We start from the raw sequence: 16,645 nt of genomic DNA, 5'->3' as shown, positions 1-16,645 counted from the left end.
AATCTTGACTAATCATTCACCTATTGGTTTTTGTGTTGCAGGTTCGATTTACCTTAATGATGCTATGCTATCGATGGTGGCAACTAGTCCAGCCCCTCTCAGACATGGAGGTGCAAATCAGCACAGGTAAGTCCATCCCTCCATGCCATTGTCATTGGAGCTAGGGTAGAAGGCTTGCTTGTCAAATTTCAGTGACGGTCTGAACGTTTCCATGCCAGGTCGGGTTACCTGTCTCTGCTAGAGAGGGTTCCTTTCGCTCTGCTCTACTCCTTTAAGGACACACCCTACAGTCTACAACCCGGTAGAGGGTTTCACCAGCAAGCTTGTATTTAGTTTTATTACAACATTTCTGTATTATATTGGGCTGTACAATGGCCGTGTAAGTTTGTTACACTATTTGATGCCTCGGTTCGGGGTTATGTGGCTTATGACTATTATAATTTCTTCTGTACATGTACTGTGTGGCTTATGGTTGCCGGGTTGAGCGTTAGCACATTGCTTCCCCTTCGATTAATGTATAGCCCCAATTTCGTTGAGCACTTTATTGCTTGGGATTGTTAAGCTACAGTTATTGCTCTTTTCCTTGACTGTTATTTATGTAATCACGGGGTTGCATGACGATTTATATATGTATGTATTTTGCAGACTAGTGGTTCACTCCTTTGCTGTGCTAGATTCCATATTATCTGTGTAATGAATTTTAATCCAAGTTTTAATAGTTACAATTCTGTTGAAAATGTTGCATCATTCCCTGAGATAAAAGAATAACCCCCTATTCCTTCTGTTATCGGATTTGGGCAAAAGGCTGGCGTAGTTTCTTTTACTCAGGTTATACTCGTAAATTGCAGGGGTCCTTATACCCCCTGTCCGATTCCTATCATTTGAGTTTATTGCTGTCTTGTGTTTTAATGAATTGATCGACCCTCACTGGTTCGGCCGTTTATGTGGATATATGCTTGCATGCGTGCCCAATATTCTGTCCACAACATAATACGCACATACAATGGCACAGTTCAGCCTACATCATAATTAAATGTTCATCCCAGCCTAGGACCTATGTATCCCAACAGTTCCTGTCTATTGTGTTGGTGGTCTAGGTGTGAATCAAATTACTTATATAGGTTTTCGGGTTTTCCACCAAAGTATCCATTGCTTGTTTTTTTTTCCATATTATCGTTGATTTAAAAGAAACTGTACAGAGAGCATTAGCTGTTATGTCCTCTGATTCTCCAGCTGTTATGTACATATGTTTTTCTTTCTTTTGTTTATTTTCTACAACGCCGTTCGGCGATTTATACAGTTATATATATATGCAGATAATATGCCTGTATCGTTTGTTATCTTTTCTATAGCACCTTAAAGGGGTTTCCTGATAGTTTCGTTCTCATCGACTTTCTAAGTGTATGGAGTTTTCTTGTATAATTTAGGAACAGTTCTCTTTATACATAAGCACAAAGTCTCCTTCAATTTTAAGTACAGGTAACCCACCCGTGTACAGTTCTGTTACAAGGTTTTTCTCTAGCAGATTCCCAAATTTTTATAACAGGAACAGAAATTTAACTACCCTTGTAAGCCATCTATTATATCAGAATAAAAGAACTGCCTCATACCTGATGTTCCTCTGACTGAATGTTGTTTTTCTGGCAACAACCTGGAGGAGTGAAAATTGATTATCCTGGAACTGTATATCAATCCTTCTCCTGCGTAAACAAAGAAATTCAACCAACCCAAAATAGAGTTGTCTTCTATCATCCGCCCGACCACGAGATTGGTCCTATAGGACCCGAATCTCGCCCCTAGCTTCTTTCCAAATCTCAATCTCAGCAAGCTGCTCGCACCTCGAGCAAGGCTATCTGATCTTTACCAGACATAGCCCCCTTCTCTTTTTCCGGAGTCTTTTTTTTTTACTGTCTGCCTATCCTCATAGCCCAGACCACACCTCCCGGAACCTTCCCCAGTTAGAGAAGGTGGTTAGGGTTGCAGTTTACTGCAACCGTTTCCTCCAACTTCCCTTTCAGGAGTTGCCAACATTTTTCAAGGATCTTTTTTTTCTATCATATTAAAAAAATAATATTAATAATAATAACAATGCTGTTAAATTTCAACATACTTTAATAATGTCATAACTAGTGCTGTTAAATTCAAAAACACTCAATGATGTCATATTCAGTTTTAACCACAATGAATTCAAATATTTACATTTTTCCTGGGGTATTACAGTGCCAAAGAAAAGTGATGTTTAACATTGTGGTAGGAAAATGATTAATGGTCCATGCAGATGAGTTCGAGTTGCAGGATCGTACATTGCTAGAACAATCATGCCACAAGGAATGTTGCATGTGGCAGTATGTAAGTGAAAGATTACATGGAAACTGTATTAGCTTTTAGCTAGTTATGTGACAACTTAATGATAATTCATTGTAATGATTTTATAGCAATGGTTAAGGGATGGAATCCCTTATAAGCCATTGAGTGAGGGGTGCAAACCCTCACGAGCATTTAATAATAAGATTAAACGTTTGCTGGTTTTCACCCTACGGGGTTTCCAGGGTATATTGGTGTTCAATTGTGTGATTGCCTTTTGTGTCAGTTTGATGATGATGAATCCTTGATGTTGATGGTTCTTTATTTGATGGCATAACCATAATGTCTAAGTATGAGATTAATTAATATGGTTAAGCAAATCATGAAACGGATGCAAGGATTCATGAGACAGTTTAAGTTATTACACTACCACGGTGGTGGTTAATGGTTATGCAACTTATTGTCTTTTATTGCAAATTACTTGAAGAACTAATGAAGATTATATCTAATGGTTAATGAGGAATTGTGGAGTTGTGAAATGGATAATTACTTGTGGGTAATTTGTATAAAAAAATTCTAACTCCCTGCTTTTACATGCGAGGTTACCGGGGTATGTGACACATTTGGGTTGAGAAATCACAACTTTGGGGCAATGTAAGTTGTCAAAATCACGCCACACCAACCCTTAACATGAGTGGATTATTGTCCATTAAATTTTGAACCCATGACCTTCACAACAAGGAATGTCTTAATAGTACACCCCATCACTGTGTATTCTACACCAAATATACTTATATAAATTGATTTAAAAAAATATTAAATATATCATATCTATTTAAAAATATCAATCTAACTAAAAATATTCTCCTTTTTAAATTAAAAAATCAAGTTTTACACCTATCAACACATCTTGACACACCTCTCTTCACCACTTAGCAATAGTGAAATAAAATGGCAATGTTGTGAAATTTTATTTATAAATATATTATATATAATTTTCAATTTATATACATAAATATATTATTTAAGGTTTTATAAAAATATTTATTTATAATTTTTTTAAGTTTTTCATTTACATATTTATTTAATTTATTAATTAAAAATAAAAACAATTACATATATATATATCTAAAATAATACTAATTTATGAAAAGTAAATATTTACATTTTCTTATATTTTTAGTAATAAATTATTTATTTACCTTCTTAAAATCCAAATTTTTAATCAATTAAAAGTAATTCTAAATGTTATTTAGTCCAAAATTAAAAAATAATTTTATTTTAATTTATTTATTTACATTTTGGAAAGCCAAACTTTTAGTTAAAAGTAATTTTAAATCTTACCCCAAAAACCAAAAAGTAACTTTATCTTTATTTAAGTAATGGAACCATGTGTTATTCCACACATAAACCTTAAGTACTAGGCCCATCTTATTCTGAAAAGACAATTTTATCTTACCATAATATATTAAAGTCATCTAATTTTAAAATAACATTTAACCTCATGCTAAAGAATGAATTGAAAATTTAGATTTCTCTTTTTTATTACTTTTATTTAAAAATTTACCTTTCTTTTTAACCATAAAAATAATACAAAAAATTTACATTATATTTCTTTTTTCTTAAAAAATTAATATTTCATAAAAATAATGTTTTAAAATGAAAATTATTTTAATAACAAATTATTAAAAAAAAAATAAAAATCCATAATAATATAATATAATAATTTATAATATTTATGTCGTTTCAATAACATTTCAAAGTAAAACTAACCATCTCTTTAACACATGGTAAAATTTTGATAACGTCAACAATAATTTATGAAAGATTGGAAAACAGAATAAAAATCCATATCTTCAATATTACAAAGAAAACAATAACATTTAATAATTTATAATATTTATGTCGTTTCAATAACATTTCAAAGTAAAACTAACCATCTCTTTAACACATGGTAAAATTTTGATAACGTCAACAATAATTTATGAAAGATTGGAAAACAGAATAAAAATCCATATCTTCAATATTACAAAGAAAACAATAACATTTATGAAAAATTAGGAAACAGAATAAAAATTCCATATCTTCAAGATTACAGAGAACAATAACATGAACAATAACATCTGAAAAATTGGAAGACAGAATATTTTTCGAGGAAGATTCTGAAGGAAGAGACATCTTATTGTTAATACCATGATATCTATTATTATTATTTTTTATATAAATATGTTGAGACGTAATCCTCTCAAAGCACTTTGACCACTCTTTTCGATTGATAAATCTAGAGATACGATGAATGTAGACTGGTGTTAAAACTGGTCTATGTCTACAAAACAGCACAACACGAGTAACTTACATAACAAAGGATGCAACGACGATACATCCCCGTTGCGTGTAGATTTCTGAAGACAAGTTCAGTGATGCTAGATCACCGTTGTGTGTAGATTTCTTAAGTCAAGTTCTCCGATATGTCGGATTCCGGGTAAGGTGGCAACTTCGCTAGAAAAAAATAACGAGTCCTACAATTATTTGAACTTGACTTAACCAATAAAAAGATGGTGTGTCACTGTGTCTCGATGTCGGTTCTCCTCATCAACTCCTTCCTTCCAAATTTATTGAGAAACATGCGGCCATTGGGTTCCAATTCGCATTTCCAGACAACGGTTATTATCAGGACTGATGGCCGAAGTAGCCTATTTACCGTTTCTGGTGGCCATGATCATTGCAGTAAGTTTGGCAGAAGACGATCCCCAGTCTGCACTGGACGTTGAAAGGTGCAGCCACGAACAAATTTATACGTTTGTTAACGTTACAGCGTTTCAGGAAAATCAGAATGCTGTTTTCGCATCCTTCCGCCCAAATCTCTCCTCGTACGGCTTCGCTGATTCAATGCAAATCAAATTTGGCAAAACGGATCCTGTGTATGGCCTCGCAGTGTGTCGCAAGTACTTAAGCGCCCAAGAGTGCTCAGAATGCGTCTCGGCAGCCGAGGCTCAAATAAAGGATTACTGTTCCCAATCTAATGGTGGTCGGATTCATCTGGACGGTTGCTTCCTTAGGTATGAGAATACTAGTTTTTATGGTCAGGATGTCGACTATGGGCAGTCCCATTTATGTGCCTCCACAAATGACAGCGATCCACAGACCTTTTCTCAAAGAGCCACTGCCCTATCGAGGCAACTCGTAGAAAACGCTTCTGTAAATAACGGTTATGCGACTGGCTCCATTGATGGCTCCTTATATGGCCTCGCTCATTGTTGGCCCACCCTTACCAATAGTAGCTGCCAACGATGCCTAGCAGAAGCTCAGAATCAGTTACTTACCTGTCTTCCCAATCATGAAAGTCGAGGTCTCGAGGCGGGCTGTTTTATGCGCTACTCAACTTACTCGTTTTTCACAGGCAACCAAATTTACCGAATGAGTTTCATATATTTGCTGCAACTATTTGTTGTTTGGTTCTGATATAAGTTTTATATATTTGCTGCAACTATTTGTTGTTTGATTCTGATATAACATGTATGTTGATTGTTTTTTCTTTAATTTTAAACGCAGAAACGTTGTCGGGAAAATCGTCATCGAAAGTAGTGCCTATATTGTTAGGAAGTATTGGTGGAACAGCTCTGGTTGCGGTGATGTGCTGGATACTCTTCTATAGACGTTTTAGACATCGAAGGAACAATGAAAGAACAGGTGATTATATGTTGGTGTACATGCACTTACACTAGTTGTGTTGGTGTACATGCACCTAGATTAGCTCCAGTTAACTTATTGCTTGCATGTGACACATGTACACATTAACATAAGATAAAGCACATTTAGCTTTAGTTAGCTTTAGTTATTGCATGTACAACTAAGCTTAACTTAGTTGCTTTTATGTATTTATTCTAAAACTAATATTGTAGAATCAATTTTCATTCTTTTCTCTATTCTTGCTCGCTTCCTTCCTTCTCTTGCAAGCTTGTTTATTGTTTTGCAGATCTAGATCTGTGTATCTCAAAAATCTTACATGGTATCAGAGCACAGGGATTTGTAATCAGTGCACAAGCAATCAGAAGATTGAAGCAACAACAAAGAATGGAGTCTAAATTGGAGTTTTCACAATCGGCAATTCTCACTCCATATAATTATTTCGAATGAAAGCCAAAGATTCAACTTCATCTCAGAAATAGAGGCTTATTTCGAATAACCATGGGAACGGAAGTTGAACCAACATCGGCAATGGAGAAAACAAGATATTTCAATCGCATGGACGAGGCCTTCAGCGTCCTATGTTTATCTATTTCTCCGGAACTGCTATTTCATGTTGAATCATGTTCAACTCCAAATGAAGTACGGAAAATTTTGGAAGAATTGTTTGGAAAACAGGATGAAATGCAAGGTCACATTCTAAAAAATGAGTTAAACTCATTAGATCCGAGAAACTTTGAGAACATTCAAGAATTTTTCACAAGGTATAAAGCCTTGTTGGTTCAGCGGAAAGGATGAGGGATCGACAAATCCAAGCAAGAAAATCAGTTGATTCTTTCCATTCTATCAAAACTTGGTCTAGAGTATGCAGTATTCGTCTCTACATTCCACACAGTCAGATCTGCAACTGGTGTAGCTTGGAAGATGCCCTCACTGGATTCTTTTATTCAGTCTTTGATGCATGAGCAAGATAAGCTCATCAAAATGGGCACACTTAAAAATTCCACAGCGCATGCACTTACTGTGCATGCAAAAGGAAAGGCAAATTCCAAAGACCATCAGAAAGGAAAAGGGAAGAAGGATCCTGATCCAAGAAAGGGAGGACATCCCAAACCCCCTGATGGATCATCTGGCTCAAAGGAAAGGAAAGGAACGAAAGGGCAATCAATGTGCAATTATTGCCACTGTGGTTTTCATCCTGAATCTGCGTGCATGAAGAAGACTATAGATCTTATGGCGCAGACACTCCAGCAACACAATCTTGGAGACCACATTCCTGAGAATGCTAAGAAGAAGTCTGGAGAAAAAGTACCAGATCCAAGAGGTAACGGGCATGCTTTGATTGCTCTTCATTCTGCACCACAAGAATGGATCATCGATTCAGGAGCTTCACATCATATGGCTTCTTCAAAGGAATCCTTTTCTTCTCTACATGCATACTCAGGTCCTCCCATTCTCATGGGGGATAATTCTGCAGTTGCAGCAACTGGACAAGGAAGAGTGCAATTCGAAGATGGAAGTTTTGAAAATGTCTTGCATATTCCAAGGCTTTCTGTGAATCTTCTTTCAGTGTATCAGATGACACACACAGGCAACGGAAGGAAAGTGGAATTTACCCCAGATTCCGTGAGCATTTATGACATGCAAACCAATTTGAAGATTGCATCTGGCAAGGTAAATGATCAATCTCGTCTGTATACATTTTCTGATTTTGTTCCTCAATCAGATTCTATTTTGCTACTTACACATGCAAATGAAGAAAGTAGGATTTGGCACGAGAGATTTGGGCACTTGAATTTCAGATATATGCAACAACTTAGTAAGCAAGGGATGGTCAAAGGATTGCCAACCATTGAATTTTCAGATGGTGTTTGTAATGGCTGTGCTCTTGGAAAGCATCCACAAGAAAAATTCGAGAAGGGGCATGCATGGAGAGCCTCTTCATGTATCTGGCAAGACAATTCTCTTGTTGGTGACAGAATAAGAGCCAAAGGAAACGTCTTCCGCCCCGCACGGGGGCGCGGTGGCGGGTTGCTCCTCAATATGCCAGCTATAATAGGAAAATAGAATGCAGCCGTCTTACCGGACTCGGTCTAGGCACACGCCATTAAATCTCGGCCAGCTAACGAAATAGGTAGTGCATATTTCTGCACGGGAGTCGGCTTTGCAAACTTACACCTCTTGATATTAAGATTTAGGGCCTCTCCTAAATCAATTTCAGCGAAAGTATTCACAGGAGGAGGTACATGGACTCCGCTTGTCTCCACAGGAATGTCTTCGTATGCATCGAAGTTTATACCCGTATTCACTTGGTCAAAGACATCGTCAGCTTTCAAGTCTTTGGCGAAGGGTTTTACTTCGCGTTCACGAGAGCCACCAGAACGAGCGTTGGAGGTAGTATTACCCCACCCGCGTCCTCCCGATGCACCCCATGAGGGTTTTTCGCCCCAGACCGGCTTCTCATCCCAGCCTAGAGACTTTTCAGATTTTTCACTCGGGGTGAAGGACACGACTGCCTAGCAGTTGTCTTTTCTCTACTTTTGCATTATATTTTGAGGGGGGGTTTTCTTCCCACTGGGTTTTCCCTCTTTCCTCCTTTTTATGCATTGTATATGGGTACCTAAAATGGCCGTGTTGCCGGGACTCATTCATTTTGCATCACACTCACCTAAGTTATGCTTAAGGGGGGGTGTTGGTGTACATGCACTTAGACTAGCTGTGTTGGTGTACATGCACCTAGATTAGCTCCAGTTAACTTATTGTTTGCATGTGGCACATGTACACATTAACATAAGATAAAGCACACTTAGCTTTAGTTAGCTTTAGTTGTTGCATGTACAACTAAGCTTAACTTAGTTGCTTTTATGTATTTATTCTAAAACTAATATTGTAGAATCAATTTTCATTCTTTTCTCTATTCTTGCTCGCTTCCTTCCTTCTCTTGCAAGCTTGTTTATTGTTTTGCAGATCTAGATCTGTGTATCTCAAAAATCTTACATTATACATCCTTGAATTATGGCTGTTTCCTGCTAAATTCTTCCGAGTTATTAAACCTGGTCGTAATCGACGGTTATGATAAAATTGTTTTTATAATGGTCTGTGCAGATGTGAATTTAGCCGCAAGGGAAAATTTCGAGCCATTTCTCTTCGATTACGAGGTTATGAGAGAAGCTACTGGGAACTTTAACGGAAACAATATTATCGGCAAAGGAGGATTCGGTGAGGTTTATAAGGTATAGAACCAAAAGTGGATTTGATGGTTTTTTCCAAATGTAAACGATTTTTTCAAATTAATTCTAATGATTTAATCTATAAGCAGGGAATTCTTCCGGATGGCAGGGATGTCGCGGTTAAGAAACTATATGGAAGGCAAACTGCTCAAGCTGCGGCGGAGTTTCTGACAGAAGTGAAGCTCCTGACCAGCGTCCGTCACCGTAATCTTGTTCGTTTACTCGGATGTTGCACGCAAGGGCATGACCGGTTGCTGGTATACGAGTTCATGTCAAATAACAGTCTTGACAAGCGTTTGTTCGGTATGTTGCTGTCATCAATCTTGTGTGTTTTTCCGCGATTCAAGTTGTTTTAAAGAATTAGTTGCATTGATTCAATTATTTGTGTGGAGTCGAGGCTTTCAAACACTTTTATTGGAGATCCGCAGGAGAAATACCAAATGCTTTGAGTTGGGAAAATCGTTTATAGATTATAGTGGGCACAACACGAGGACTTGCATATCTACACGAGGATTCCAATATGACAATTATACACAGAGATATCAAATGTGGCAATATACTTCTAGATGAGAGATTTCATCCTAAAATAGCAGATTTCAGAATGGCTCGATTCTTTACAGAAGGTGATACGAATGTTTCTAAAAAATTGGCAGGAACAATGTGAGATGTTCAATTCACTTATTGCTTATTTACATCGCAAGTTGTGCAATTCAGTTATTAGTAAGTCTTGCTTTTTTTAATAGTCAAATCCAAGCATTTATTTGTAACTTCTACAAATTTGTTATGAGGCAGAGGCTACATTGCGCCTGAGTATGCAGCCCACGGACAATTAACGGAAAAAGCTGACGTTTATAGCTACGGTATCGTGGTTCTTGAGATCGTCAGTGGGAGAAATGCTGTGGATGCAAGATTGGATGACACTATGCAGATTCTTTTGCAGTGGGTGTGTCTCTAGTTAATTAGATAAGTTTCGTTCCATGATTATGATAAGAAGTTAATTTAGAATGGGAATTCAAAACCATGTATTGATAATTTTGCGGATGGTGCAGGCTTGGAATCAATTCCAACATGATCAAGTTTTGGATATTGTTGACTTGTCATTAGAGGGGCACTACCCAAGAGAGCAGGCACTGAGACTGATTAAACTTGCGCTTCTCTGCACTCAAGACCAATGGTTCCTGCGGCCCGCAATGTCAAAGGTTTTGTGGATGTTAACCAACAATTCAGAGATTACCGATCAGCCAATACAACCGGACTTCTGCACTAAAACAGTGAGTTCACCCTGTACGTCTCACGGTTCTGTCACTGTGTCCTTGTTTCCTCGTTAGTCTAAGTAACTAGCGTAAGCTTTGACTTCTAGAACACGCAAATGCCCTACTTTTAGTGAGAAGAGGGAGGATGATATAAATTGTATGCCTTTCTAATTATAGATGACAATGTTTGGTTTGAAGCTGGGTTCAGGGTTGGAATTTGACGGCCAAAATGCCCGTTAGAAGGCATTCTGACCGTAAAATACGTTTAATAATTTTACATTGCCGTTTCACACGATGTGTTTTGAAACTTCCAAAACGTTTTTTTTGATGATTTAATTTTTTTCAAAACGTCTTTGTAAATAGTCACCTATTTACCCAGATACAGCTCTCACGCTCTGGCAGGCTCCAAGTCTTTGATGTAATTAGTGAGATCCACCAATATCCATTCAATTCCACCACTCAGCAGTCGGTAGCGATCCAAGTCAGTGACTGTGTTGTAGCGAATGAATTATTTACATAGGCGAGTGACCCCATCATAGCATTTGACATATTGGATTTCTGGCCGGCTCCAAGTCTTCGATGTAATTAATGAGATCCACAAATTTACATTTCCACCATTCATCAGTCGGTAGCGATCCAAGTCAGTCACTGTCTTGTAGCTAATGAATTCATTACATAGGCAACTGAGGCCATCATAGCATTTGACATATTGGATTTCGACAGAGTCTGACTATTGTTTGGCTTATTACATGTGCATTTATTACTAATTCTCAACTATTTCCGTAAACCATTATTTATTGGCCATTTGACAAAAGAATTACCTAAGCAATAAAAATATCGAAATATGGTAGCATGTTATGCAATTTTATAAAGGGGGACTTTTGGGTTGGGTTTAGGTTTCGAAATTTTACAAAGGGTGAATTATATTTTTATATAGACTTTTGTGTTTTTTTGCCTACAATATTTTGTGTATTTTTATTTTTTCTTATATGTATTTTATTAGATTTTTTGTGGGGAAACATTTTGTTTATTTTTACTTTTCCTGATGTGTATTTTTATTATACACACTTTGCAAATTATTATTATTTTTTATTATTAAAAATAAAAAATAAATTTCAAAAGTTACATTTAATTGCAAGATGGTGTTTATTCACCAATAGACCAGTGACTTCGTATCTTGTGTATTTTTACTTTTGCTGTATTTTTATTAGACTTTTGTGTTCTTTTGCTGAAAACATCTTGTGTATTTTTACTTTCGCTGATGTATATTTTTATTATAAATATTTTGTAAATTATTATTTATTTTTTATTATTAAAAATAAAAAATAAACCTCATAAGCTACGTTTAATTGCAAGATGATGTTTATTCACCACGGATTGACTTCATCTTTTAATATTACAACTAAATCTATTTATTTATTTATATTTTTTTCATTCTTTTTACTAAATTATATTTTTAACCATTAAAATTTTGAACATCTTTTTAATTGTGTTTACATGAAAAGCAAGTATGTTTTATTATAACATTGTCTTGAAGTGCCAACTAGAAAGTGAAATAACATCTTTTTAATTCTGTTGAAATGAAGTATAGTTTATCATCACGTTAAGTGCCAACTATGAGATGATTAACTTCACCTAATTTATTATAATGTTGTCCCAATTGAGGTGATAAATTTCACTAGCTTTTGGTTTTTATTTTTATGTTAATTGTTTAATTCAAAATTTACTAAACATTTCATAGTAAATTTTGGAAAAAAAAATTATAATTAATATTGGTAAAGAAATTCTCAATTAAATTTAGTCTCAATTTGATATGAGTTGTAATTATGACTAAGAAAGAATTAAATGAAAGAAAGGAGTTGAAAGTGTTATTCAAATGTAAGAGAAGGAAAATGAGTGAAAATGTGTTTGAGGAATAAAGTGTATATTATGGCATTTTATGAGATATAATTTTACATAAAAATCACGACGAAAAAATAATTCCAACATCCCAAATATGTTAAAAATTTAGGACGTAAAATGAGATAAATTTACATAAGTTGCACTTTAGAGGAATTATATCAATCTATGCTCCAAAAGAATGAGAAATTAACACATAAAACAAAGAAAGAAAGGGAAGTTAGTTTAAAATGATAAGAAATTAGCACACAAAACAAAGGAAAAAAGAGAGTTAGTTTGAGGATGAGAGATTAGGAGTGGAGTGGAGGCAAACCCTATAATTTCACATGAAAATTAGTATATGTGCACATTGAGATGGCTGAATTACATGAGGGTGACATGATAGCCATGCCCAAGGTAAAGGGTAAGGATACTTTAAAAGATGAGTAAGAGGATATAGTAGTTATTGACTATAGATTACTATTACATATATGGGAAAGAGAGACATAAATTATTAGAGAATCTATAAACTTGTAATGTAGGATGGAAATCGAAAATGTAATTTAATCAACTTTGCCTTAAACCAGCTTTTTTGGGTGGAAATTGAAAATGTAATTTAATCAATTTTTCCTTAGACCAACATTTTAGGGTTGATTTCACTAGACTAGTTTTTGCTACAAGTTAATGATGTATGAATCATTTGTATTTGTATATCTATGTTAACACTTTCACCAACTGCAGTTTGGAAAGCCGTATAATGGGATAGAACTTATTTTCAAAAGGGTTGTGTAATAGGATAAAACTTTATTTTCAAAAGGCATTGCTTTCTTTAGCTAGGTGGAGTTCTCATAGTATCCCTCATAAGGGTTGGGATTTGACAACTTAGGTAAAGAATGATACTTGATTGAGTCTAAAATAGAAAATATATCATCATTATTAAGTATAAAGAAATAATCACATTCAATAACTCATTTGTGTGTTATGATCATTTTGGGATTTGACAACTTAGGTAAAGAATGATACTTGATTGAGTCTAAAATAGAAAATATGTCATCATTATTAAGTATAAAGAAATAATCACATTCAATAACTCATTTGTGTGTTATGATCATTTTGTATTTTTTCTTATGATAAATATGTGAAATTTTTAACATAATTGTGTTATTGAAGGGTAATTTTTTACTCAAAACTTTATTGGCGAATGGTTAATTTATTATCAAAGCATCACTAGTGAAGCTTAAAATTTTAAACATAACATTATTTGACTGGTATGAAGATCCAAAACGTCAAAAAAAATTTGTTTAACGATAAAGAGATCCAAATTCCAACCCTACTAGGTATTTTCTTCCTCTATCTTAAATATGAAAAAGGCCAACATTAGGTGAAATTGAATATGTTTAAAAAATTTAACATTAGGTGAAATTGAATATGTTTAAAAAATTTAAACTAACGGTTTCTAGTGCAAGAGTTTTAAATTGTGAAAAACTTATTTCTAAAAGGTTTTTAAATTGTGAAAAAAGTATTTTAGAAAGTTTAATTTATTTTTTCCGCATTACGTTGGTAATAACGTTGATTACCAATTGAGCTGCATGTAACACCAGTTTAAAGGTTTTTTTGAAAAACATTATTAATACATATTAACACCTTATTTTAATCTGACATTGCCACCTCACCACTTTCCATTTGAGCTAGGGTTTGTCACAATGTCATCGATTCAGAATTCCTCACTGTTCATTCCCAGTACGTCTTTTAGTTTTACACAATTTTCGATTATTATATATTTTCCTCGAGTGTCAAGCAGTTAATATGATCCCTTCCTTGAACCACCATTGTGATGCAAGTGTGTTTATTGCAGAATATTAGAAAGGGTGAGTGATGATATATACAGGATTTTAGTGGAAAGTTAAAGCGATATCGGTATACTATGTGTGTATTGTGGTTAATATACATTGAGTATATCCCATAACTTGCGGAAACAATCCAAGCTATTTTAGTAGTACATTAATCAGTAAAGCATGGCAACAAGCATAATGGTTGTTGGTCTCGTTTTTCTATTGCTTTGTGGTTTGTCGTCTTTCTTAGGTGTCCGTGTGTATATTCTTTACCTTGATTTTGACACATCTGGTTGTTGCTTTGGGTGGCCTCGTTTTTCTATTGCTTTGTGGCTTGTCGTCTTACTTAGGTATCTGTGTGTATATTTTTTACTTTGATTTTGACACATCTTAAAAATCACATTGCAGAAATTTTTATCGACGTCTTTCGAAACATTCAGTGTGGTTCATATTCTTTACCTTGTTTTCTTGCTGTGTATGTATGAGAAAGAAATGAGATTGGTATATGGTTACAAACTTATTATGAATTTATCTATAGAAATTACCTATATGACTTCACATGTTTTCATAGTTTAGCCATATACATTTTTATGTTGGGGGTTGTTGAACAATATCAATGACAACACGTTGCAGGTGCCACTATAGAACTTACCTATAGGGCTTCAGATGTTTTCATAGTTTAGCAATATCCGTTTTATGTTGGTGTTGTTGAACAATATCAATGGAACTATAGAACTTACCCATAGGGCTTCATATGTTTTCATAGTTTAGTAATATACATTTTATGTTGGTGTTGTTGAACAATATCGATGACAACACGTTGTAGGTGGCACTAGACGACGCTTGTGGCCTCAGAGATGGGGATTACATTGCAATATAAGAGTGTGGAGTATGTTCCCCCCAATAATGTGTAAGCCCATACTTCCTATGCCTTCAACAACTATTATGTTAAAAATAGGATGTTCCACTCGTGACTTAAAGCAAAACAGACTCCAATTTTTATTGAGTTTTTGCTAATCAACTAATTTTTAATACAAAATAAACATAAGAATGTTTAATCTATAACAACATAGTTTAAATTAATTAAATTGATATTTATAATAAATCATAATATATTAATAACTATATATTTGACTTGTGATCGAGGAAATGTCTCATAATTGATTTAAAACACCAGTGCATGAAATTTGAAATGTTGTAAAAACTTTTGCATGTTTCCTATATCCACCTATCTATCCCTAGGTTCATAGCATTTCTTGATCTCCCATTATAACTTATAGTGCAATACAATATTTAATTTTGAAATAAAAGAAATATTAGCCTTTGTTTAGATTAATTACATGTTACTAAAGATTTTTTTTTCTCATACTAAAACTAAACCAATTTCAATGCAACCTAATTGGGTTGGAAACAATCCTTTTACTTCTACAAAGTACATACTATTTACAACCATTTAAAGCCAAATTCCCTTTTTATCATTATTGTTTACCCATAATCTAATTCTTGTTTTCACTAGATACCTCATAGTTCCTTGTAAGTGCATAGTCACAAAGCAAATAAATACATGCCTTGGGTTACATTCACAACAAAAACTCAATTGTTTTTTATGATGATGAAGACATTATCAAGTAAAATTCCCTTCGATGTTAGGAACAAAACCTTTCTCAATCATTTATTCCCAAACTACATTGTAGATGACGTGATTAGGGGTCATACCCTTCTTCACATCTCATTCAAAATTTCATTAGCATCGTGCGTTTTCCCTTTCTATATAACCCTTTGATGTGTACATTTTATGTTGTGATGTTATCCCATTGAAATATTTTTTCAATTTCCTTGCACATCCTCATAGCCAACTTAATTTCACCTTCCTCATAGAAACAAGTCAATAAAGTATTGTAAGTCATGTAGATCGGAGATGGACCAAATTGCAACATCTAATTCAAGAGCTTCTTATTAGCCTTTGGGGTTATTCCTTTCTTGGCATAAGGCACTAATAAATATATTATACATAATAACATCAACTTTGAAAATTTTATTTTCCAGTTCATCAAGGAGTTTCTCAGTCTCTTTCATCTTTCTATCTTGCAAAATACATTCATTTGGGAATTGTATGTTGAGACATTGGCATGGATACCTTTATTAATCATACATTCCAACAACTGGAAAACCTATTAAATTTCCTCATTTTTGTAGTATCTATCAATTATTGTGTTGTATGTGATAGAGTTGGGAACCAAATATTTTCCCTTTATTTGTTCTAAGGGTTCTTCTCCTTTTATTGGTTTCCCATTTTTTCAAAGTCCATTAATGAGTGCATTGTAAGTAATAATGCTAGGTACCACCTTTTTTTGCATTTCACCATGTAGGTTAAAAGCCTCTTTGGTATTATCCTCATTTCACAATCCACAAATTAGTGCATTATAAGTGACAACATTGGGGAAAATGCCATTTTCCTTCA

At 34.6% G+C, this 16,645-nt stretch overlaps 2 protein-coding genes across 2 annotated transcripts; both read left to right on the top strand.

The window, feature by feature from the left end:
- The first annotated feature begins 4,983 nt into the window (after positions 1 to 4,983).
- LOC149202306 (cysteine-rich receptor-like protein kinase 46) lies at positions 4,984 to 5,766 on the top strand. The gene has a single exon (XM_089401549.1). It carries the CDS (start codon positions 4,984 to 4,986, stop codon positions 5,764 to 5,766), a length of 783 nt encoding a protein of 260 aa, XP_089257675.1.
- Positions 5,767 to 9,247: 3,481 nt separating this feature from the next.
- LOC149202305 (cold-responsive protein kinase 1-like) lies at positions 9,248 to 10,638 on the top strand. The gene is made up of 4 exons (XM_089401548.1): positions 9,248 to 9,524; positions 9,788 to 9,881; positions 10,014 to 10,164; positions 10,271 to 10,638. Exons 1-4 carry the CDS (start codon positions 9,248 to 9,250, stop codon positions 10,547 to 10,549), a joined length of 801 nt encoding a protein of 266 aa, XP_089257674.1. The 3' UTR covers positions 10,550 to 10,638.
- The last annotated feature ends 6,007 nt before the right edge of the window (positions 10,639 to 16,645 follow it).

Source organism: Pinus tabuliformis, chromosome 2_1, assembly GCF_031772625.1.
Source record: "Pinus tabuliformis cultivar Carrire ecotype Pingquan chromosome 2_1, CPIR1, whole genome shotgun sequence".
NCBI classification, from domain to species: domain Eukaryota; kingdom Viridiplantae; phylum Streptophyta; class Pinopsida; order Pinales; family Pinaceae; genus Pinus; species Pinus tabuliformis.
Note: the sequence above shows the minus strand (reverse complement) of the source record. Positions and strands in the feature narration are given on the sequence as shown.